The sequence below is a fragment of the Myodes glareolus genome, chromosome 2 (assembly GCF_982192425.1).
Source record: "Myodes glareolus chromosome 2, mMyoGla1.1, whole genome shotgun sequence".
In the NCBI taxonomy this organism is placed as follows: domain Eukaryota; kingdom Metazoa; phylum Chordata; class Mammalia; order Rodentia; family Cricetidae; genus Myodes; species Myodes glareolus.
Window position 1 is genome coordinate 122,209,661 of NC_142027.1, and position 24,300 is coordinate 122,233,960.

The 24,300-nt window shown below is 47.5% G+C and overlaps 1 protein-coding gene across 1 annotated transcript; it reads right to left on the reverse strand.

The window, feature by feature from the left end:
- Positions 1-3,396: 3,396 nt before the first annotated feature.
- Positions 3,397-22,770, reverse strand: Bri3bp (BRI3 binding protein). Its single transcript, XM_085678655.2, has 3 exons — positions 22,441-22,770; positions 12,054-12,156; positions 3,397-9,743 (listed from the first exon to the last, which is right to left on the reverse strand). Exons 1-3 carry the CDS (start codon positions 22,663-22,665, stop codon positions 9,316-9,318), a joined length of 756 nt encoding a protein of 251 aa, XP_085534781.1. The 5' UTR covers positions 22,666-22,770; the 3' UTR covers positions 3,397-9,315.
- Between the last annotated feature and the right edge of the window lie 1,530 nt (positions 22,771-24,300).

Genomic DNA, 24,300 nt, shown 5'->3' on the forward strand with positions numbered 1-24,300 from the left:
TCAAAGTCAACTTTGGCTACCTAGTGAGACCTTATCAAAAAATAAAACCAACAAAAAACATCTCAAATACCACTTTGTCCCAGAGTGAAAAGGGATGGAATTCTGTCCTGCCTGTAGGAAGGTGGTGGGAATAAGAGTTGTTGGGAGCCAGTTCAGGAAGAACCAGCCACTCTTTGTTCAAGTTGTATCTTAACCTCCAGGAGCCTAGGCTTTATCCTTTATGGACAAAGACAATCCCTTCTTACCAGAGCCTTGTACAAGCTCAGCCAGGGGGAGCTGAGGGAGATGTGGGGGCCTCTGCTGTCACTCAGAACAACACAGAATGACCACTGTTGTTGCCATCCCAATTTCCTGGAAACCCACTACTCTAGAATGTCTCCCTTCACCTAGCCACACGTCCCCCCAGGTAAGAACATCAGAAGCTCTCCAACCACACCAGGCAATGCTTCCCGGCACCATGTCCATGTGCAGCCAGGACTGACTGGCCTTAAAGATAGTTTGACTCTTGTTATCATGGACTGTCGTAGGATGAAGACATTTCTAGATTCTGAAACAAGTGCAGGTGCTCCTGTGGGAATGAACGACTGTCCCAAGTTTCTGGGAGTCAGGCTACCGAGAGTCACTTCAGGCAGCGGGTCGTCAGCACTCCTGACTTAGGAGTCTGGAGTAGGTAAAGAGATACTTTTCTGGTTTGGTGTGCCCAAGGCTCAGGGGCTGGGTCATTTGGAAGCTAGAGACTTAGGAGTGAAGCTCATAAGGTAAAGGCTGCGACTGTGGGCTTCAACCGCAAACGTGGTCACTTTCATTATCCTCTTCTGGTAGCAGAAGGCAGCGGCAGCATTGAGGTGTGTGTGTGTGTGTGTGTATGTGTGTGTGTGTGTTCACAAACACTCAGTTGGCAAGCACATGCAACAGTAGCAGGAGATGGTGCCTCGAGGGGCTTCAGCTCTCAGGGGCCTCAAGTGTCAGATCCTTAGTTCTTGACAGCAACAAAGTATCATCATGAGGGAGACTTGAGACAGACAAGAGAAACTCATCCCTCCCTGGGCCTTAGGCAGGTGTTAAGCAATTAAAGAATCGTTGGAAATCACTGTTACTGTGGTGGTGGTGGTGCATGTCTTTAATCACAGTACCCAGAAGGCTGAGGCTAGCAGACCTCCGAGTCTGAGGCCAGCCAAAGCTACACGGTAAGATCCTGTGTTAAAAAATAAAAACCCGACTGGCAGTGGTGGTGCACGCCTTTAAATCCCAGCACTTGGGAGGCAGAGGCAGACAGATCTCTGTGAGTTTGAGGCCAGCCTGGTCAACAGAGCGAGTTCCAGGGCATCCAAGGCGACACAGAGAAACCCTGCCTCAAAATAAATAAATTAATTAAAAACTTATCAATGGTAAGTTGTTTGAATTTGTAAGCACTCCTAATGTTCATTTTTATTAATTCTTTAACAATTTCATACACATGTATATAATGTATTTTTATTACTATATTCATCTCCCACGTATGTGTGGGTAGGTAGGTGCATACATGTGTGTCATGTAGGAGGGAGTCAGTTCTCTTCTCCCACAATGTGGGTCCTAGGGACCAAACTCAGGTCACCAATTTGATGGTAGGCACCTTAACCTACTCAGACATCTCACTGGTCCCAGATTTGTTTGTTTGCTTGTTTTTTTAAGACAGGGTTTCACATAACTGAAGGATATAAGTAGGTAAGAAGCTAGAAACTAAGAGACTTGTAGGCTCTGGTCACTGAGAGCGGCTAAACCTGTGACCCCGGGGTCTAAACTTATAATGCTGGCAACTTGTAATGAAAGGCAGATGTAAGAGCTAAGGCATTCCAGCTTCCCAGATCCACGGGACAGCTGGAAAGGCAGCTGCTGAGAACTGGAGAATCTCAGCTTCCTAGAACCACACTAGCTTTGGAGCACGTCTTGGGTTAAGGGTCCCGAAACTGAGCCCTGCACCACTAGAGGGCAGCACCTACCTGCTGTCACCTCTCGCTGAAGCCAAGGACAGCGGAGACTAGCACTCTGGCTTCCTCCAACACCCCCACAATCCCACCCCAGGATTTTTGACAACCACAGGCTTGGCCCTTAATGCTTAGTAGCTCACCAAATCCTACCAGCCACATGGTCCCCAGTGTCCCACTGTGTTGTCTCCATATCTTCACAATGCAGCCCTATCTTTTCTCCTGTGATGTCTACCCTGACCCCTCTCCCTTTCTCTCTCTGCGACCCTTCAGTAGCACTTTAAAAAAAATATTTATTATGTACACAGAGTTCTGCCTGAAGGCCAGAAGAGAGCAACAGATCTCATTGCACATGGCTGTGAGCCACCATGTGGTTCCTGGGAATTGAACTCAGCCAGTGCCCTTAACTGCTGAGCCATCTCTCCCGTCCTCAGCAGCACTTTTATTGCTATTGCTGCTGTGTGCACTGCTCTGGCAGAGGAATCACGTTTGGGTCCCAGTATCCATCTGAGATGGCTCACAAACACCTGTAACTCCACCTCCAAGGATTCCAAGGGATCCGAAAGGAGAATTAAAAATCATTTCAAGGGCTGGAGAGATGGCTCAGAGGTTAAGAGCACTGACTGCTCTTCCAGAGGTCCTGAGTTCAATTTCCAGCACCCACCTAGTGGCTCACAACCATCTGTAATGAGATATGATACCCTCTTCTGGTATGTAGGCTTACATGCAGGTAGAACACTGTATACATTAATAAATCTTTTTAAAAATCATTTTAAGATAGCTGGGAGTAGTGGTGCATGCCTTTAATCCCTGCACTCAGGAGACAGAGGCAGGTGGGTTGCTGCGAATTCAAAGTCAGCCTGATCTATGCAGTAACTTCCAGGACAGTCAGAGCTACATAGTGAGATTCAGTTTCAAAAATAAAAAATAAATATAAATAAAAATGATGGGGCTAGAGAGGTGGCTCCGTGGTTTGAGCACTGGCTGCTCTTGGAGAGCATCCCTGTTTGTTTCCCGGCACTTATATGGCATCTCACATTCATCTGCTAACTCCAGCTCCAGTGGATCTGTGTCCTTTTCTGGACTCTGAGGGGACCACGTGCACACAGTGCCAAAACATACGCAGGCACAACACTCATACACAGAAATAAATAAGTCTTTTTTAAAAAGGAGAGATGGTTCAGTGGCTGTGTACTTTTTGTTCTTGTAGATGACCTGGGTTCACTTCCCAGCACTCATATGGTGGCCCACAAACATCTGTAACTCTAATTCTAGGGGCTCTGACACCCTCTCCTGACCTCTGAGAACACCAGTAACATATAAAGTATACATAAATTCATGCAGTCAAAGCAGTCTTACACATAAAATAAAACCTGAAAAAATAAAAATCCAATTACGGGAGTTACCACATCCAAGAGTCCAAACAACAAAATTACAGTAAACATTTATTAAGCTGTAATGTTCACAATGTTTTAATCCAGTTCTTAATCGATCTACAAAGACCTCTAACATCAAAGCCAGTGATTAATAAATAAGAGGAATGTATCCACCACTTTGCAAAAAAATAAGCCTGACACTTTTTTTCTATATAAGATATTCGTAGAATCAGCTTCCCAACTAAGGTATGTGCACGTGCCTGTGTGCACGCCCCCCCCCACTATGTTCACAGAATGGCTTTCTATTGTGCTGAACTAAATACTCTATAAAATTTCTAAGCTGAGGCACAAAACAGAAACCCAACCATGAAGGTATCATTGGTAGAAAAAAGAATATGACTTGCAGCTAAGAACAGGGAAATAATTACCTCACGAGGGGTTTAACTGCACGCTTGTCACTGTCACAGAAATGAATTCAACTGGAGGATAGTCAGAGATTTATCACAGGTGCAGACAGGAAACTGACGCAACAGGAGAAGCTTGAGATCTGCAGAGACGTCAGGGCACAATCATGCCATCAGCTGCCACAGCCGTCCGGGCGGCAACGCAAACAGGGTGCTCCTTGTGCCACCAGGACAGAAAAACAGGTTCTCTGTGTCTGTCCTAGCTATAGGGATCACCAAAGGACAAAACACAGAAGGATGCGACAGGCTGAAGCTTGCTGATGCCAGTCAGGACACATCGTCGGCAGCTGTCCAGTGTATTGGGTTAGAACCCACAAAATATAGATATGTAATTCTACAATTCACAGGTGAGGAGGCCAAAGTCCAAGTACTTAATGGCGATCAACAAAAACACTGCAGAATGGTCATAGGTTGTTTTGGAGAGCAGCTTGCATGCTTGGGGTAGAGCTCATGTGCCCAGGACCTGAAAGTAAAGAAGGCTGGGAGGGACGCCCTGGAAAGTCCCACGTAGCTACAAGTGCACACCAACGCTGGCTTTTTGGTGGAGTTAGGCGATTCAAAACCCACTGGGATGCTGGGCATGGTGATGCACACCTTTAATCCCAGCACTTGGGAGGCAGAAGTAGGCGGATCTCTTTTGAGTTCAAGTCTAGCCTGGGCTAGTGTAAGACCCTGTCTCAGAACAAAACAAAGTACTAAGGGCACTGAAAGGAAGCACTTCAGGCTGCCCACCAACCACAAGATGTAGGTAGAGCCCACAACTTTAGATTCTGTGCGGACTCTTGAGCAAAGTGCATGTGTTTGTTGAGACAGGATCTTGCCATATATAACCCAGGATGGATTTGAACTTACCACCTTCCTGTCTATCTCCAGGGTTCTGGGACTGTAACCATTTCTGGCTTCCTGATCATACTATTTCCAAGTCATTGGCCCAGCATGGGTGTGCCAAGGCCATACATAACAATGCTCCCTTGGAGGTTCTCACAAGGTACCTAGGAAGGACATGCTCTCCTGGCTGCTTACCTGGCAGTCACAAAGGTCATCCAAAGCCCCCACCTCTACTCATAGCCCTTGTGACTACCAAGCCTCATTTCCAAGCTGCCTCTCAGGAGTGTCCCTGGGTCACTTTTAGAATGGAAGACCCCACCATGAGTCACAAGGCCAGCAGTCAAGACATTCTTTTCCACGCTTTATTGCCAGCAGAAAGAAGACCGAGGCTCAGTAAAGGACTCAAAGGACGAGAGATGTGGCGACAAGGGAAAGCATGTGTGGAAAATGTGTCCACTCGCTGCACTGTTACCAGACAGCCTCCTGACTAGTACAGGGAAGCACCGCTACATAAACACTGACCACAGGCCTGGGTGGGATGGACGCCTGAGCTGGTTTGGTAGAGTGCTTATGTAGCATGTAGGAGGTGCGGGGTTCCATCCCCAGCACTTCATAAACCAGGCATGGTGGCACTTGTCTCTAATCCTAGTACTAGGAAAGGGGAAGCAGGATCAGGAGGTTCAAAGTCATTCTCAGCTAAGTAGTCTATTTGAGACCAGCCAGGGCTACGAGAGAACCATCTTAGAAAACCAAAACTAGCTGGGTAGTAGCAGCAATGGTGGTGGTGTGTGCCTTTAATCCCAGCAACACTCAGAAACTCACTCTGTGAGTTCAAGGCCAGCCTGTCTACAAAGCAAGTTCTAGGAGAACCAGAGCTACACAGAGAAACTGTCTCTGAAAAACAAAACAAAACAAAAACCAACAGATAAAAACAAAACAAAACAAAACAAAACCCAAGAGACTATGAGACTACTCAGTGGTTAAAACACTGACTGATTTCCAGCATCCACAATGGCGGCTGACAGTGGTAACTCCAATTCCAGGGGATCTGACACCCTTTTCTTGCCTCTATAGGCACCAGGTACGTATGTAGTAGGTACACAGACATACATGTAGCCAAAACACCTACACACATAAAATAAAAAGTTCAAAATAAAACACAAGCATCAAAAATCACCAACCCTGAAGGGCAGTGGTGGCACACACCTTTAATCCTAGCACTCTGGAGGCAGAGGCAGAATTTCTCTGAGTTCAATGCTAGCCTGGTCTGCAAAGCGAGCTCCAGGACAGCCAGAGCCACAAAGAGAAACCCTGTCTTGGGGGGGGGGGAATGAAAATAAAATAAATCACCAACCCAACCCTCACTAAAAACAACAAAAACAAAAAACAAAAATCACCAACCCGAATGCGATCACCTAAATCCTCAATCCTACCCTTGCTTGGTAAAGCAAGTACTTAAAGTGAGAAACATCAGGGAATTAACGCTGACTTTCACACAGTTCAAACCCTGACCCCATCTTCCTTTCATTTAAAAAAATTAGACATGCATTTATTTGGGGGGAGGGATGGCAAGCCACGGCCTGTGTGCAAAGGTCAGAGGAAAACCTGTGGGAGCTACCTGTCTTCTTCACCGAGTGGGTCCTGGGAATCCAACTCAGGCTTGGTGGCACGTACCTTCCCCCACGGAATCCCACTGCCAGCCAGACTGTGTTATAAAGTAACACTTTATAACTCTGTTATAAAGTAACAGACCCACAGTAGCTGCCATCAAATGTCTCTTCACCGTGTTATTCAGTGAGGAGAAATTGTATACAGCCCCGAAGATAAGGCATGAAATGAGGTACATCACTCCACTTAGAAAAGAGATGGAGGAAGGGAGGCCAAAAAGTTGCATATTTGCACAGAATGAAAACAGAAAAAGAAAAATCTTTAACTATGTGGGGGTTAAGAATACATCCAAACAGGGCTGGAGAGATGACTCATTGGTTAAGAGCACTGGCTGCTCTTCCAGAGGTCTCAAGTTCAATTCCCAGCACCCACATGGCAGCAGACAACTGTCTGTAACTCCAGTTCCAGGGAACCTGACATGCATGACAAAACACATAAAATAAAATAAAATAAAAATGTTTTTAAAAAGATGCACACATTAAAAAAAATAATAATACATACAAACAATGCCAGACGTGGTGGCGCACACCTTTAATCCCAGCACTTGGGAGGGAGAAGCCAGGGGATCTCTGTGAGTTCAGGGACAGCCAGGGCTATGTAGAGAGACCATGCCTAAAAAAAGAAAAATATATCCAAACAAGGTAAAATCTATGCATTTATCATCTGAAGTTCTACTACTAGAACTTCAAGTAACATTCTACTCTGCCGTGCACATTCTTCCATTTCGAATGAAGGCATTCTGGGGCTGGACTCTAGGTGCTCTAAGTCCCACCCTAATCACTACATACAAGGGGTGTGGAGTCACACACCTGTCATCCCTGCACTCAGAGGGTGGAGGCAGGGGGAGCAGAAGTTTAAGGCCAGTCTCAGCTACTTAAGCAAGTTCAAGGCCAGCCTAGGATACATGAGACCCTATCGGAAAGAAATAATTAAATGAAAAAAATTAAAATGAAGGCATCTTGTGTGTTTAGGTGTTGTGTGTGTGTCAAACTATAAAACTGGCTTTAGAGTCTACATTTGGTCAGGCTAGAATATATATTGCAGATTTCTTTTTTACCTTTTTTTCTTATTATTGTGTCAAGACGAGGTCTTGACCTGGAACTTACTATATAGACCAGACTGGCTTCAAACTCAAGAGATCCGCCTGCCTCTGGCTCTTGTGGGCCACTAAACCTGGCTTCTGGTCTATGTAATCCTGGCTGACCTGGAATATAATAAACTGAGCTAGCCTCAAAATAGCAGCAATCCTCCTGCCTCTGCCTCCTGAATACTGGGATTGTATACTCAGCTACAAAGGACTGTCTAGGACTTGAAATAGGACATCTCTGTGGCCATCAACGAGAGGAGCCAAGGCAAGAACAGGGATGCTCAGCTTTATAGAGGCTGACAGGCAATATTTGCAAAGCAATATTTGGTATGATATGGCCAGATATTTGGAAGGAAAGATGAGTTAGCCACTAATGTGCCCCTCCCCCAGTTACTTCCACCCTGAGCTGCAAGTAGATTTGTCTATAGTATCTGAACAATACATAAGTGGATGTTTCACACCAGAAGTCATGTGTGTCCAATGTCCATGGAGAGACTTCCCCAGCATGGGTTCCACAAGTGAATGAAATTCAAGAAAGTGTGAGCCCCATATGGTCACCTAGAGAACAGACATATCCTCAGAAGGACTCGAATCTGTATTCCAGACACTTGAAGCCCAAAACAGAACTTCTCAGACACAGGGCACCAGAGCCATGAAAGACGACGGGTACCTCCACCAAGTGTGGCTCCAGGGTACACTGAAAAACCAGAGTCAATGGTAGTCCCAGTCACACCCTGCAAAAGCCAGCTTTCTTTCCAGAGTCCTGGCAGAGGAGTGTCACCTCCAGCCTCTGACCCAATTCTCTGTCCACTCTTCTCCCCAAGGTTAAACTAAAACAACTTCCTGGACCCCAGACAAAAAGCACCTAACACACATAATCATAAAAATTTTAGGACAAACAATTCAGATCTTAAGGTTGTTTATGCCTAAGAATGTTCTAGAAGCAATGAAATGAAAGATGTTACTGACTATAAACAATTTTTTGTATGGTCTCGAGTCAATTAAAAGCAAAATAAATAAGCAAATCCCATCAGGGTCAGTTGGCTATATGGGCCTAGCTGAAAAACAGGGAATGTGTGATTCAGTTAGATTCTGGAATAATCTTCAAGGCCCACCCAGAAAGTTTTTGGCATCAAACTCCAAAGACATTTTGTAGCCCCATCTGTATATTTTCCTTCTAGAAAGGCTGGGTGTTAGACTACACTAAAGTCCAGAGAGGAGAAAAAGATCCCAGGACGTCTATGGGTGCCTTCATTCAGAAATACAATGGACGGGGTGGGGTGGGCTCAGCTTCCCCAGCACCATAAAAACAGAAAGGCATGAAGAAACACAATGGAATGACCAAGTACACAGGGTCCCTAGGATCCAAAGGCAATCAGGTTCCACTCTGAGGCCCAAGTGTCCAAAATAACAAGAGACAGTACTCATTAACCAAGTCACCTCCAACCCCAGAAGACGTAAGATAAAAGTCACATTTGGAAGTATGAAGATTAACACACACAGAGCTCACCCAGCAGCCAGTTTAAACTTCCTTAAAATCTTCAAGTGCTTTCTTCAAAGTTCTGATAAACTTGACTGGATCTGCCTTTATTTAAAAACCTTACAAAAGATTTAAATGTTGGGGGAAAAATCAACTTTATATTCTATGCAGATAAATTTTTCTAACTACACAGTTAATAGGGGTATATCCATTGTTCAAAAAATATGTTTTTCCCACTAGCAACACTCTGATTAAGTTCTATTCTAATAAGTTCTTTCTCCTCCAGTGGGTCTTAAGGTTGACACACAGTGGGAAATACCAGGTGTGGCATTCTTGCTCAGTTTATTGGGAGGATTGGGGTTTGACTGCCGGCTGGTTTTTTCTTCTTCTTCCGTTGTCTTTTGACATCACTATGCCTGGTGCCCTTAGATGTCCGGGCAGCTGACCTTCACTTGTCCTTGGAGCGATCGAGGTTCTCCAGCACCCTGTTGAGGCGAATGTTGAGCAGTCTCACCTGGTTCTCCAGGTGCTCCAGCTTCTCCTCTACACTGGGGCTGCCAAGGCCACCGGGACTGCCTCTCCAGTAGCCCATGGGCCCCGTCATAAAGTAGACGGCCACCACGAGGCACAGCGGCAGCACGGCATGCTCGGGCTCACCCTCGTACTTATGCAGAATATACACACAGGACATGGAGAACAGGATGACACGGACGAGCCAGAAGAATCGACCAAATACCAGGTGCAGGAGGCTGAAGGTGAAACCCAAGGTCAGAGACAAGAACCAGTAGGCCAGAAGGACCACGCCAACCAGTACCAGGGCCCGGGTTGGACTGTTGGACACGGAGGCTGGGCTGAAGTACTGTGACAGGTTGGACACTACGAAACAGAACAGAAGATAGGGCCAGTTATTCCCATGTGGTCAGGACCTTCTCTGAAAGCAGGTGGGACAGCTGAGCTCAGGGACTAGACCCAATGGCTCCTGTCACAACCTAATACAATGAAAGCCCAATTAAAGAAAGCACTTGAGCCTCCAAAGTAGCAGAGGAAGCACAGGCGGCCCTCTGGGCTATTTGTCACGTCATGAGTTTAAAACACCTTCTGTGAGGCTGGAGAGATGACGGATCAGCAGTGAAGAGTGGTAAAAAGCACTCTTGAAGAGGACCCAATTCAATTACCAGCAACCGCAGGGTGGCTCACAACCACCTGGAACTCCAGCTCCAGGAGACAAATCCTCAGGCACTGCACATATGTGGTACACAGACATACATGCACAAAACACCCACACACAAAAATAAATGACCAGTATATCTCAAAAAAAAATATTTTTATAAAAATGCTGCTGGGGTTTGAACTCAAGTCCTTGTGTTTGCAACGAGCCATCTCCTCAGGCTGGTCACAGTGCCTCGCGTCCGTCATCCCAGTACTTGGGAAGCTGAGGCAAGAGGATCAGAAGGAGCTCAAGGTCATTCTTGGCTTCACCGAAGTGAATTTGAGGATAGGGTGGAGTACAAGTGAACCCTGTCTCAAAAGCAAAGCTAAACAAGAACCACAAAACCAAAAATAACAGTAAAGGGGAAACGGTAAAATTGATTTCAGCAACTTTGAGACGGGGCGGGGTCTCAGGTAGACCAGGCTGGCTGGCCTTGAACTCAAGAGATCTGCTTGCCTCTGAGTACTGGGAATAAAGATATGAACCAGCACGCCAGGGTAAATTTCATTAATTTCTTTTGGCTTTTGAGACAGGGTTCCCCATATAGCCCTGACTGTCCTGGAACTCACTCTGTAGACCAGGCTGGACTCAAACTCAGAGATCTGCCTGCCTCTGCCTCCTGAGTGCTGGGATCAGAGGCATACACAACCACACCTGGCCTTCACCAATTACTTTTCCCTGTAACATGACCAGTAGAAAACTTCTATATGCCTCAAAGCTTATTTCTATCAAACTGATCCGAGTGGAGGAGTCTTCATTGTAACTAAGACCCTGAAAACTGATGGGGAAGGAAGTGCTTGGGACCAAGAACAGTCACAGTTCCAGGAGAGGCAGCTCTCACACTCCTGCTTCAAGCTTGAGGTACAATTCTGAAAGACCTTAGGGTACCCCACAGCTTATCAAAGTCAAGAGAGAAACCCACACCCTAGAAACAAGGTATTTCACCTCCCCCTCCAGTTCCTCTCAGCTGATCGCAACAGGCCCAGGTTCCTCAGTGATGCCTGGTGTCCTGTAGCTGTCTGGCTCTGTGGTTTCCCTGCCTAGGCTGCATGCAATTCCTTGCAATCAAGTTTATCTCAACAGGCTTGCCGCCCAGGGATGGCAACCTGGAACTGCACAATCCCAGCAGGTGATGGCTGAGGCAGCCTCGCAGGATTGCACACGGTTGCAGTGTTTGCTGATGTGTTGACTCAGCTCCAGTCCCAGGGAGGGTTGTAACTGCCCTGGGGGCAGAGTGCTGCAAAGGATCCTCTGAGAGCCACTCCCCTGCCTCCCTTTCTCCATCTGAATAGCAAGGTGGCAGGCCTGGTGTGAAGCCCTTCAATGGTTGGGTGATTCAAGGCTGGAAGTGAGAACTAACAAAAGCAGTGACCTGTGGGCCCCACCTGTACAGCGGGCCTCCACTTTCAACCCTGGTCCCAGAGCTGTAAAGAAGGGATGCCCAGGACTAGTGAGAATTCTGAGAGGGTCTTGTTACAAGGCTGTATCCGTTTTCTGACCCCATCTACCAGGTGACTGACAATGCTTGGATGGTGAAATCCACCCTCTCTCCCAGTTCCAGAGGCCAAAAGGCCACATCCAGGACCACACCCCCAAAGCATGGTCTTCCCTGACTCCTCCACTCACTTTTCTCTCTACCGACTTTGTCTTGGCCATGCTGAAACACAGCTCTGAGCGCACCTAGACGAAAGCTCTTAGAAGCATCCTAAGGCCTCTCTCGGCTTTCAGGGGGGCTCCAAGTGGTTGGTCCATGGCCCATAACATCACCATCACTGCAGGCTCTGCCTCCATCATCTTCACAGCCTTCGAAGCTTGGTGGACCACACATTCAGCTATTAAAGGTAAAATGCTCCTTCCTACCTGTGGTGCCCTTAACACTCTCATGAACCCTCAGTCGGGTGCAGGGAGATTCACTACACAGTGAGACTGCACCCCAAAACAAACACAATACCGCATGTGGCCATCCCCATACCTACCATCAAGTCCAAGGACTTCCAAGAGCTCCATCCAAAGTTTCCACAGTGTCTCCACGAACATGTCCACGCCCTGCACGAACCGCTCAGTCAGCCTGGACAGTAACTGCAGGGATGAGAAGACAGTAAGAACCCGACCAACATACTGTCTTCCCAAACCAGTCAGGCACTGAAGTGCGAACTTGGGAGAGGACATCTCAACAGAAAAATCAGAAGCTGCCTGCCTCATGGGCAGTCTAGAGCCGAGCGATGAACTAGAGCTGATGGCTGGCCCGCCGCTGAGAATAACGGGAAGATGCCCCAGCCCTCTACACAGAGGAGCAGCACTTGGGGTGAAGGTGAGTGGCTCTCAGTCAGGGTATCTACTTCCTCTGCCTAGGAGTGTCTGCCCTCAAGATGCTTCCCAGGGCAGCTGGCTCTCTAAGGGACCAACTCTGAAATCTGAGACACGCAGCAAGGGTTCATGCTCTCCCTGTCTGTGACCTCGAGAATTTCATTAGGTCTCTAGGTGACTTGGAAAACCCAGTAGACCGGAAAATCAGAAATTGTGCTACTTACTGCCTGATTTCCTTATTGTCTTCTGAATAAGGGATCGTGCTGGCTAGTTTCATGTCCATTTGGCACACGCTAGTGTCATCAGAGAGAAGTCTCAATGGAGAAAATGCCTCCAAAGAAATAGGGTGGTAGGCAGGCCTGTAAGGCATTTTTTTAATTGGTGATTGATGGAGGAGGTCCCAGCCCATTGCTGATGGTGCCACCCCTGGGCTGATGGTCCTGGGTGCTATAAGGAAGCAGGCTGAGCAAGTCACAGGGAGCAAGCCAGTAAGCAGCACCCTCTGCACTTTCTGCATCCTATCTCCAGGTTCCTGCCCTGCTTGAGTTCCTCTCCTGACTTAGGTCATGGCATCTCATCACCACAGTATTAACACTAAGCAGGACAGTGATATCAGATACACCTAGCACAAATCTCGAAGCCAGGGCTGGAGATGTAAGTCAGTGGATAATGCTTTCCTAACACGCATGATGTCGCCACATAAACAAGGGGGCTCAAAACTGTAACTCCAGCTCCATGGAGATCTGAAGCCTTTTTCCGCTCTCTGTGCTTGTACAACTGCGCACACACGTGTACGCGTACACACACAGACACACACTTTAATAAACTTAATCCTAGAAAAGGAAAACATGAAAAGCCAAGCATAGCGGTGTTCGCCCGTTATCCCAGTACTCAAGCAACAGAGGCAGGCAAATCTCTGTGAGTTCAAAGCCAGCCTGGCCTACATATACATAATGAGTTCCAGGACAGAGTTTGCATAGTGAGACCCTGTTTCAAAAAAAAAAAAAAATCAAACAAACAAGCAAAAAAAAAAAAAACACACACACACAAACAAACAACAACAAAAAAAGCAGAAGAAAGAAAGGAAAGAGGAAGGAGGGAGGGAAGCACAGGCAGGCAGCAGTACAGCTCTGATGGCACCAGTTGTCCAGGAGTAGTGTGCAGGAGTTATTTTAGGGTAAGTGACATTCTGGCTCACGCTGTACCTTCCAGGCCTTGGTTTTCCCAGCTGGAAAATGGGTTCAGGAAATGATTTAACATAGGAAGCTGAAGAAGCTCAGTATGGCAGGACCCCAGGGGCTGCTGTAGTTGTCCAGTCAGATCAGTGACGGGGGTGGCAAGGAGGGGCTCCTGGGAGGACAAATCCAGACCAGAGGTTCTTTCTCAGGCTGTGAACCGGCCAGGAGGGAGAGGACACATCAGGGCAGGACCCAGCCCTTGCCCTTTCAGCTGGAGAACATGCTGGTTCCTCTGGTAAAGCTAGACATGGAAGGAGACCCACAGACTTCATGGAAATGACAGGATTCAGCTGTGTTCTCTTAAACTTAATTGTGAAACCCCTAGACCCCAGTGAGAGAAACTCTGTAGACAGGGTCTTTAAGGGGGCAATTTGACTACAATGAGACCACTACAGTAGGCCAAGTCTAATAGGACAGAGGTTGTTATAAGACGGTGTGTCAATGAGATGGGCTTCTCACCCCAGCTAGTCATAAGGCTGAGACTGTGTGTGTGTGTGTGTGTGTGTGTGTGTACACATGTGTATGAGTGAACATGTGTGTATGTGTATGTGTTGGGAGGGGGTTGTCTATGCAAGCACCAGGGCTGGCAGAGTAATGATCCTGAATGAGGCAAGAAGGAAATCTCATTCAACAGGGCTCAGTGGTTCAGAGCCTGACCCCAGGCAGTTTATTTTGACACATTTAAGCACAGTGTGAGGGCCAGCCATGAAAATCTAAGTCTGGGCAGGTCACCCAAAGGAAGTTCTTTACTTCCTCCAACCATTATCACCTGGGACTCTGGCCATCGATTAATTTCAATGGAGGCAGGAGTCTCAATTGTTTACAATTGATTCACCCCACCTTTTCTACTATAAAACCCTATTCTAATTGAGCTCGGGGCTCTCTGGTTATTCCAATATGAGAGACGGAGTTTGAAAACTTGATTAAAATAAAGGCTCTTTGCTTTTACATACGGGACTCTAGGTTTCCTTGTCGGCTTGCGGGGATTGCAGATTTGGGCATAACACGCATCACAATTCGGAAAAAACGTTTCCTGGTGTAACACAATCCCATGTGTGCACAGGGAGGCATAATTACATCCAAAACACTCCTCAAAGTTCATGTCACTTCTTCCATGAAGATGAGCTCCAGATTCAGGCCACATGTGTCATCCTATGGGCCAAGCGGAGGATCTGGCGTGGACTCTATCATACAGATAGCACAGAAGTCATCTGGGCTATCAGCCACCTCCAGTCCTGTTTGTGAGAGCCTGGGGGAGGCCCTGGCCACACAGATAGCGCAGAGGTCATCTAGACTATTAGCCACCTCAGGTCCCGGTTGTTGAAGCCTGCAGGGAGCCACATATGGCCTAGCCCCAGAGATAACACAGGGGTTACCTAGGCTATAGTCACCTCCATTTCCAGCCCTCTGAATGGAAAACAGGTTGTACATCTTTTCCCTTGAAAAAGACAGCCCTGTATGTTTAACATTCCTATGCTATCTGTGAGCACAAGGACCTCTGTGCTCTCAAACAGGCAGGGAGATTGCAAGTTCAAGGCCTGCCTTGGGTTAAAGAATGAGTCCAAGGCTAGTCAAAACATCTTAGTGAGACACCCTCCCACCTCAAAATAAAAAAGTTGGGGGTGTAGGTCAGTGTTAGAATCTTTGTCTAGTTAAAAAAACAAACAAACAAACAAAAAAAACAAAGAGAGAGAGAGAGAGAGAGAGAGAGGTAACATCAGACACACAGAGGACAGCCATCAGAACAGAGGGTGAGGAAGGCCTGCAGGTCCATTCTGGGGTACAGGGGAAGCCAGCCAACCACAACCTTGACCTCAGATCTCCGGTCCCAAAGCAGTTAGAACTGCATTCTCATGTTCCAACCACCCACTGGGGTACTGGGTTCCCGGTGAGTGTGAGTGACAGCAGAGTTCGGAGCCTGGAGGCAGAGCCAGAAGATACCAGGTCAGAGAGCTGTCTTACATTCGGACTCCAAATGTGTTGGTTCAGGGAACCCCAGTGGGGGCAGAGGTAGGCGGGTGATACCAATATGGCATGGTAGAGCAACACAGGTAGAGAAGACTTCCAGGAAATGTTGCCACTAAACAAAACGGGTGAAGGAAAATAAATAAATAATAAAATAAAAATTGCTCCCCATATCATGGGGAAGAGCATGCAGGAGGGGGGCAGAGGATAACTTTGTGGAATGGGTCTCCCCTTCCACCTTTTTGGGGGTTCTGGGGATTGAACTCAGGTTGCCAGGCAGGCACAGCAAGCACCTTTATGTTCGGGTGAGGGCTCCACACCACGCCCCCTCCCCTGGAGTAGCTTCATTCCACTCCACCGGAGAAAGCCCGCCATCTGTGCTCCACCCCCAAGGGCATTAAAAGGCCCTACTTCGTGGGTTCCCCTCATGCTCTCAGCTTCCCCTGGGGCCACAGGAATGCTGTGCTCAGAATAAACCTGGATTTATGAATTCAGCAGTGGCGGATTCCCATTAACTAGGAATCAAACAACATTTTACTCACTGAGGACACCTTTACCCTCTCAAAGACAACTTTCAAACACTGATCTTCCTGCGTCCACCCATTCAGTGCTGGAGTATCCACCATGCCTAACTTTATTTTATTTTATTGAGCTTAGGTCTCATATATCCCATTTTCCTGGTGTTTAGGAGACAGGATCTCAAACACACACACACACACACACACACACACACACACACACACACACACACCAAAAAAATATGACTAGCGCCTGCATACTGTGAAACATTAGAGTTAAACACCCGTTTCCTGGGCGGGATCTTTGTGGACTGTGCAGAAGATACCACCATATTGCTGTCTTACTTCAAATGGTGAAAAAAAAAATGCAGAAAGTGTGTGTGCACTGCGCTTGTAGAAAAAACAGAAAATACGTGCAATGGTGAAGGCAGGCTGAGGGTCTTTGTGCTCTATTTCTACTTTACTGTTTTTTGGAGTTTTTTTTTTCTATTTAGTATTTGAGTTTTATTTAAAGAGGAGGAGGAGGAGGAAGAGAGAGTCAGGGAAATGATCTAAGTAAAGGCACTTGCCACTATGCCTAAGTTTGACCCCTAAGACTGAGAGACCTCCCCCCAAAAGGTAGTCTCTGACCTCCACACAAACTGTGGCATGCACATGCACCCCCACGTAAATAAATAAATAATTATAAGAAGAAAAACATTGTTTTGTTTCGTTTTCATGACAGGGTTTCTCTGTGTAGCCCTAGCTGTCCTGGAACTTGTCAATTATTTTACTCAAAATACTTCTTCCCTGCAAGAAGCAACAGAGAAAAAAACTGTAAAAACAGAACAGACCAACTGTTGAACTGAAGACCAGCAAAGAGTTAAAGCAGAGGTCCCAGAAAAGACAGGGTCAACCTTCAGAAAAAATCTGAAAACCAAGTAACAGAAATAATAATAAAAAAAAAAAAGTCGAAACCCTCCCCCTTTTTCCTTTCTTTCTTCCTTTTTTTTTTTTTTTAAGTTCTTCACGACAGGGTTTTTTCTGTGTAGCCCTGGTTGTCCTGGAACTTGCTCTGTAGACCAGGCTAGCCTAGAACTCACGCGACCCCCCCTGCCTCTGCCTCTAGAGTGCTGGGATTAAAGGTGTGCACCTCAACCACCCAATTCTTTTGATTTTTCAACGCACAGCGTCATGCAGCCCAGCATGGCTTCAACTCACAGTGCAGCCGAAGCTACCCTTGAACTATTACTACTCCTGCCTCCACTCCCCAATGCCAGGACTACAGGTGTGTGTTACAGGACCAACCTGGAACAGATCCACTTCTAACATCCACAGAGGAAGCTGTCTATGTGCACACGAAACAGTTTGCACAGAAAAGTTCTTCTCTTGTCACACTTGGAAGGACACACTCCAGTGAACTCCATCACACACAGCCTTTGCTCCCTGCAACCCTTCAAAAGCAACAAAGTAAGCTGCCAAGGCCAGGCAGTGTCTGATCACGTTTACGTGAAAATCCAAACAGGAGAATCTGTAGCGACGGAGAGACTAGCAGGTGCCTGACTATGGTGGAGGCCAACAGCTGATGGCTTAGTCAGTAAGTTTCCTTTTGGGGTGATGGAACAGTCTGCAGCTAGATAGAGGTGATGCCCCTGTGAACGCGCTTGTCCTCACCAAACTGAAAATGGTAACGTGGAATGACCTGTATTTCATTGCCATAACTAAGAAAAAAATTAAGGGACTAGAGCTATAGCTCAGTTGGCAGCATGCTTACAGGCATGGAGCCCTGGGTCCGATGCCATGAGCTGGGTGTGGTGGCTCATGCCTGAAAATCTAGCACTTAAGAGCTGGAAGCAAGAAGGGTCAGGAGTTCAAAGCCAACCTAGAATACAGGAGACCTTGTCTAAAAAAAATAAAATCCGGGTGGTCATGGACCACACCTTTAATCCCAGTACTGGCGAGGCAGAGGCAGGCAGATCTCTGTGAGTTCGAGGCCAGCCTGGTCTACAGAGCAAGTTCCAGGACATGTTCCAAAAGCTACAGAGAAACCCTGTCTAGAAAAGCCAAAACCAAAACCAAAACCAAAAAAAAAAAAAAAAAAAAAAGCCAGGCGTGGCCTTACACTGGTATATTCCTGAAACTACAGAGTGGTAAGAATGAAGACAGGAGGACTGCAGTTGTTAGTCCAGCTCCAGGCTCAGTGAGAGAGACCCTGTTTCAGGAAATAAGACAGCGTGATGGAGAAGAACAATTAAAGTTCTCTGAGCTAGGTAGTGGCACACACCTTTAAACCCAGCACTTGGGAGGCAGAGGCAGGTGGAGCTCTGAGTTTGAGGCCAGCCTGGTTTACAGAGTGAGTCCCAGGACAATCAGGGCTGTTACACAGAAAAACCCTTATAAAAACAAAACAAAAGCCCTCCCTCTCTAGCCTCTGTGTAAAAATGTGCTTGTTAAGAAAAGGGAAGGGCTGGGCATGTTGGCCCACACCTGTGACTCCAGCACTCTGCTGGCTGAAGCAGGAAGATGGAACCCAAGGCCAGATGGACTACATAGCAAGTCTCTACCTCACAGATAAAAAGGCCGGATGGTGATGATGTACACCTTCACCTTTAATCCCAGCACTTGGGAGGCAGAGGCAGGCTGATCTCTGTGAGTTTGAGGCCAGCTTGATCCACAAAGTGAGCTCCAGTTCAGTCAGAGCTGTAACAGAGAAACCCTGTCTTGAATATCAAAAACAAAACAATGAAAAAATTTTTTCTCTACTTATTTAAAGGGTGTGTGTGCATGCACACAATGTCTGTGAAGGTTAGAAGAGGGTGTGAGAAGGCCTGGAACTGAGATTACCAACTACTGAATGGAACCCAGGTCTCTGAAAGAGCAGTCAGTGTTATTAGACCCTTAGGTCATCTCCCTAGTCACTGACTTGATGTTCTTTTCTTTTTTCGTTTTTCTGAGACAGGATTTCTCAGTAGCTTTGGAGCCTGCCCTAGAACTCACTCTGTAGACCAGGCTGGCCTCGAACTCAGCGATCTGCCTGCCTCTGCCTCCCAAGTGCTGGGATTAAAGGTGTGTGCCACTACCACCTAGCATGGAATGGCTCTTAAAATTATTTCTATGCATGCATGCATGGGTTATGGTTCACATATGGAGGTCAAACGACAACTTGCCTTCCACCATATGGGTGAACTCAGGTCATTAGCATTTATACCTGATGAGCCATCTCACCTGTCCTCATGGATGGTTAATAGAGCAACAGTTCTCAGCCTTTCTAAGGCTGCAACACTTTAATACGGCTCCTCATATGTGGTGACCATCATATTATTTCATATAATTATTATATGAAATATAATAAACCATATTATTATTTCATCGCTACTTCATAACTGCAATGAATCATAATGTAAATATCTGACATGTAGGATATCTGATATACAACCTCAAGGGGTCATGACCCACAGGTTGAGAACCATTGCTTTTGGGATACTGATGTCCTACAATGGGGAAACTACAATTTGGAAGAACTCTTTGGCGTGTGTGTATGTGTGTGTGGGGGGTATATATATGTGTGTGGGCGTGTGCAGGCACTCCACCTGTGAAGGTCAGAGGACAACCTGCAGCAGTCAGTTTTCTCTGCCCACCATTTGGATGCTGGGCGAGGGAAGGAGCTCAAGACACCAGGCTTTCTGGAGAGCACATTTGCACTTTCGCCTGCTGAGCCATAGTCGGGGCCCTCGGTTAATTTTAACTACAAGAAAAGTCTGCTGTGTAGTTTAACAGGCCTGGCTTTACTAATTAGCATCAAACCTGTCTTGTAGGTAGGAGGCTTTTAAAAAGTTTGTTTCCCAGACACGATGACCCACGTCTTTAAACCCAGCACTCCAGAGACATAGACAGGCAGAGCTCTGTGAATTTGATTCCAGCCCGGGCTACATAGTGAGTTTCCAAGTCAGCCCAGGGCTACATAGAGAAGGAGAGAGAGAAGGTACTGTACAATCTAATCATAATTTGTGTGAAATAAGTCTTATTCATGGTGGTATGGGTTTGAATTGTCACTGGGCCTCCATAGTTCTGGTCTGGGGGTGTGGTCTTGACCACCTCTCTGTCTCATTTGGGCAGAAGAGAGAATCTGGAGAGCTGGATGTGACTGGGTTGTATGGACTGGATACGCTTGTCAGTGGCGGAAAAATATTTACCTATGAAAGGGCCTGGTCTAATGGCAGAGTGATAACATCTTCTTTCACCTGAAAGTTATTAAGAGTAGCCTGCGTGCTTAGCACGCACGAGGTTATGAGTTCGGTCCCAGCACCCAAAAACACTGGTAGATAATAACTATTAAGCAGCTGGTACATGAATATTTGTAGTAACCAATTTCAAAACAGCCATAAGGACGCTGGAAAGATGGCACAGCAGTTAAAAACCTATACTGCTGCGGGACGGTGATGGTGGCAGCGCAGGTCTTTAATCCCAGCACTCTGGAGGCAGAAGCAGGCGGAGCTCTGTGTGTTCGAGGCCAGTCTGGTCTACAGAGTGAGTTCCAGGATAGCGAGGACTATTTCTAAACAAAAAATCAAATAAAATAAAATAAACAACAACAACAACAACAACAACTCATACTGCTATTATCAAGGACCCACGTTTGGTCCCCAGCATCCATGTCATACAGCTGATAACCGCCTGTAACTCCAGCACCAGGGCATCCAATGCACTCTTCTGACTTCTGTGGGCACCATGCACTCGTGTGTATAAACACACACAGCCTTAAGAATACATGTAATGTATTCATTATTGTAATACATAATTAAAAAAAAATACAACCAGGCTTGGTTGCATACACCTTTAATCTCAGTGCTTGGGAAACTGAGGCAGGTGGATCTCTTGTGTGTTGAAGGCCAGCCTGATCTACATAGCGAGTTCCAGGACAGGAAGGGCTACAAAGACCCTGTCTCAAAAAAAAAAAAAGTTCAATTAGAGTTCCTAATGTTCTTCTTCTCCCTCATGCTAAGGACCATTAAACTTTCTAAATTTTCAGGTTTTAAACCTTTGAACACCCCCAGCAGGAGTAAGCAATGTTCAATTCAATTACCCCCACGGCCAAGATCGAACTTTCAAAAGAGAGCCATGACTCTGGGCCAGGAAGGAGCCAGCTGCATCAACACATCATAACAAAGGAGCTAATGCTCCCATCCCCACTTAACAGACAGAGAAACTGAGGTTTAAAGAAGGAAAGCCAGGGACAGACAAGATGGCTAAGTCAGTAAAGGTGCTTGCCACCAGGCCTATGACCCGCTATGGATTCTCACGACTCACCTGGTGGAAAAAGAGAACTCTACAGAGGTCTTCTGACTCTCACATGTACTTGTGCACACACCACACGCATTCAACAAATAAACATAATTAAAAGCATTTAAAAGTGAAGTCACTAAAACTGGGGAGATGGCTCAGTTGACAAAGAGCTTCCTGTGCAGGCATGAGGGACCAGGGTTCAGAAGGCAGACAGGCAGAGCTCTATGAATTTGAATCCAGCCTGGTCTATATAATGGAGGACCTGGGTTTAAGCCCAAGAGCGCTTGTAATCCTGGTGCTTGGAGGGTGGAAGCAGGACAATTGTAGAGGCCCACTGGCCAACGAGCCTGGCCTAATCTTCAAACTTCAGTGCAATTAGCACTTGTTTCAAAACACAAAGGTGGATGGCTCCTGAGGACGACCTCTGGCCTCCACACTCACACACACCAAGTGAAGCTACTGGTCTAAGTTCATCAGGCTGGGAAGGAGGGAGCGCCCCAACTTGGACCCAAAGTTCTCTGGACTCCACAACCCCAGGGCCAGAGACCAGGAAGAAAGGGGTGAGGAAGACAAGAGAACGCGTGCATCTCGACTTCTCTTTTCTTAGCATGGTGCACATAACATAGGTGCCACGGCGGAGAGTGGAGAGCTCCTTGATGGAGGGGATCATCCCAGTCTCGGAGACCCTGAGCTCTAAAGCTATACCGAAGGCTCCAACCGAGAGGTGCCCCCCTTTACCACCCCAAACACACAGTAGGCGCTCAAGCTGCCAAAGCAATAGCTCAGACCCCATCACCCCCTGGAAAGGAGAACTCGGCCCAGATATCTCTGAAGCAAGAGGTGGGAGGCTGGAGGCCCTCGAGGCCAGGCCTCGCGGGGACCCGGGTGTCCCCAGCGCCTGGCTCACAGTGGGAGACCATTGAGACGCGGCGGGTCAGCGCGCGGGCGTCACGCGCTCCTGGGGGCTGCGCTTGGCCCGGGCTGCAGCAGGCCGCGACCGTCCCCAGCCAGGGTGCCCCCCCCCCTCCAACGGTCTCCCGGCCCCGCAAGGTGACCGCGGGCGCACCGCCCACCTTCTGAGCCGCGCGCACGTTGTCCTCTCCGAACAGGCTGCTCACGCTCTGCGAGAAGCTGCTGGCCGCGCGTCGGTGGCTGTTCTTGTCCGCAGCCCCGCGGCCCCGCGCCCCCTGCGCGCCAGGGGCTACCAGCGCCAGCAGCATCACCGCCAGGAGCAGAAATAGCAGCAGCAGTCGTAGGCCGACCCGGGCCCGGGGCTCCTGGGACGCGCGCGCACCCATGCTCGGCTTGGGGAAGAGGGTCTTGGGGCTGGGGAAGGGGGGGGAGAGAAGGCGGAGCGCACCGCCACCTAGGGCTCCGGGCCGCACCGCGTGGGCGCGCCTTCGCCCCGCCCCGCCCTACAGCCCCGCCCCGCGCACGAAGCCCCGCCTCCCACCCGCAGAGGCCCCCCCCCCCAGCACCACGGGGCGCTTCCTCCGTAACCCTGGAGTATCAATACAGCGCAGCTTGTAAAGGCTTTTTGCTGGGATGGGCTGGGCTGGGCCCTAGCAAGCGATTGGGAAACCGAAGGGCAGGTGTGTGTCACCTCCCCGCACCCCAAAAGCAGGCCGTGTGGAGCACGCGTTCCATTTGTTCTCAGGCTCCTCCTGCTCGGAAGGCATTTCCGAGCCATCAAAGTGTTTGAAGAGGGGAAGTTGATGATGGGATAGGAAAGGCGAACTAATGCGCGAGGAGGGACCCGGATAAGTGGTTTGGTATTGTTCAGCCCTTTATAAAGGATTTGATGGGATCACCGGGTATTCCTTCGGTCTCAAGTCAAAGGAGGTTGGGTGGGGGAGGGTGTCTAGAGTTGGTCCCGCCAGTCAGCGCTGGTGTCAGGAAGTACCCGCGCCACCTAGAGGAACTTAAGGGTGCGAAGAGTCCAAATTTACCGGAGGAATTTGCAATCTAAAATTAGGGTCTTCCTACAGGAAAAGCCACTGGACTTTATATATGTATGTATATGTATATTTATATATGTATATGTATGTGTATATGTATATTTATATATGTATTGTGTGTATATATATATATATGAACCTCATGGCATAGCAAGCAAAAGGACCAGAGGAGTATGGGTTTGAAACATTTAAGAGCCACGATAATCATATTACAGGCATGGTGTGTGCTTGTAAATCCAACCCTAGAGAGGCCGAGGGAGGAAGGATGGTCAGATCAGGTCAGCCTAAGTTATACCCTGAGTTCCAGGTCAGCCAGCCCTAGATAGTAGGAACCTGCCTCAAAAACAATAAAATGGGGTACATGGGAGGACTCGGTAGGCAAGGGAAGATTAGGAATTATATATTTTAATTTAAAATAATAAAGCAACAGGCAGCAGTGGTGCACGCCTTTAATTTAATCCCAGCACTCGGGAGGCAAAGGCAAGCAGATTTCTGTGAGTTCGAAGCCCGCTTGGTCTATAAACCGAGTTCCAGGACAACCAGAGCTACACAGTAAAACCCTGACTCAGGTCTGTCATTCTGGCTATGGAAAGCTGAAGCACGAAGAGAACAAATTCAAGACCTGCCTAGACTACAGAATGAGTAGAGGGCCAGGCTGGGCAACCCAGTGAGACTTTGTACAAAACATTCATAAAAATAAATCTCTCTTTTAAAAGACTGGGAATGTAGCCTAGCTGCAGGACATTTACTTGTCTAGTGCATGGAAGGCCCTAAGTCCAATCTCCAGAATCATAAAAAATTAAATTAATAAATAAAATCCAGGAAACACTACCCCAGCCTATGTAGCTGATCACTCTCACAGAGGGATTTGTGATACTTGGCAGGCAGGGAAGGGCTTCCTCTGAGGGTCCTAGATAACTAGGAATTTCCTGAAATCTCCTGAGGGACTTTGCCACAGCCCAGCCCCTATGCTGA

Bases quoted from the DNA above. Each gene is read 5' to 3' on its own strand.
- Bri3bp (XM_085678655.2), bottom strand. From the start codon at position 22,665: ATGGGTGCGCGCGCGTCCCAGGAGCCCCGGGCCCGGGTCGGCCTACGA. The intron at 12,157-22,440 runs GTGGGCGGTGCG...TCATCCCTGCAG, and splicing joins ACGTGCGCGCGGCTCAGAAG to TTACTGTCCAGGCTGACTGA. The intron at 9,744-12,053 runs GTAGGTATGGGG...TCTGTTTCGTAG, and splicing joins GGAAGTCCTTGGACTTGATG to TGTCCAACCTGTCACAGTAC.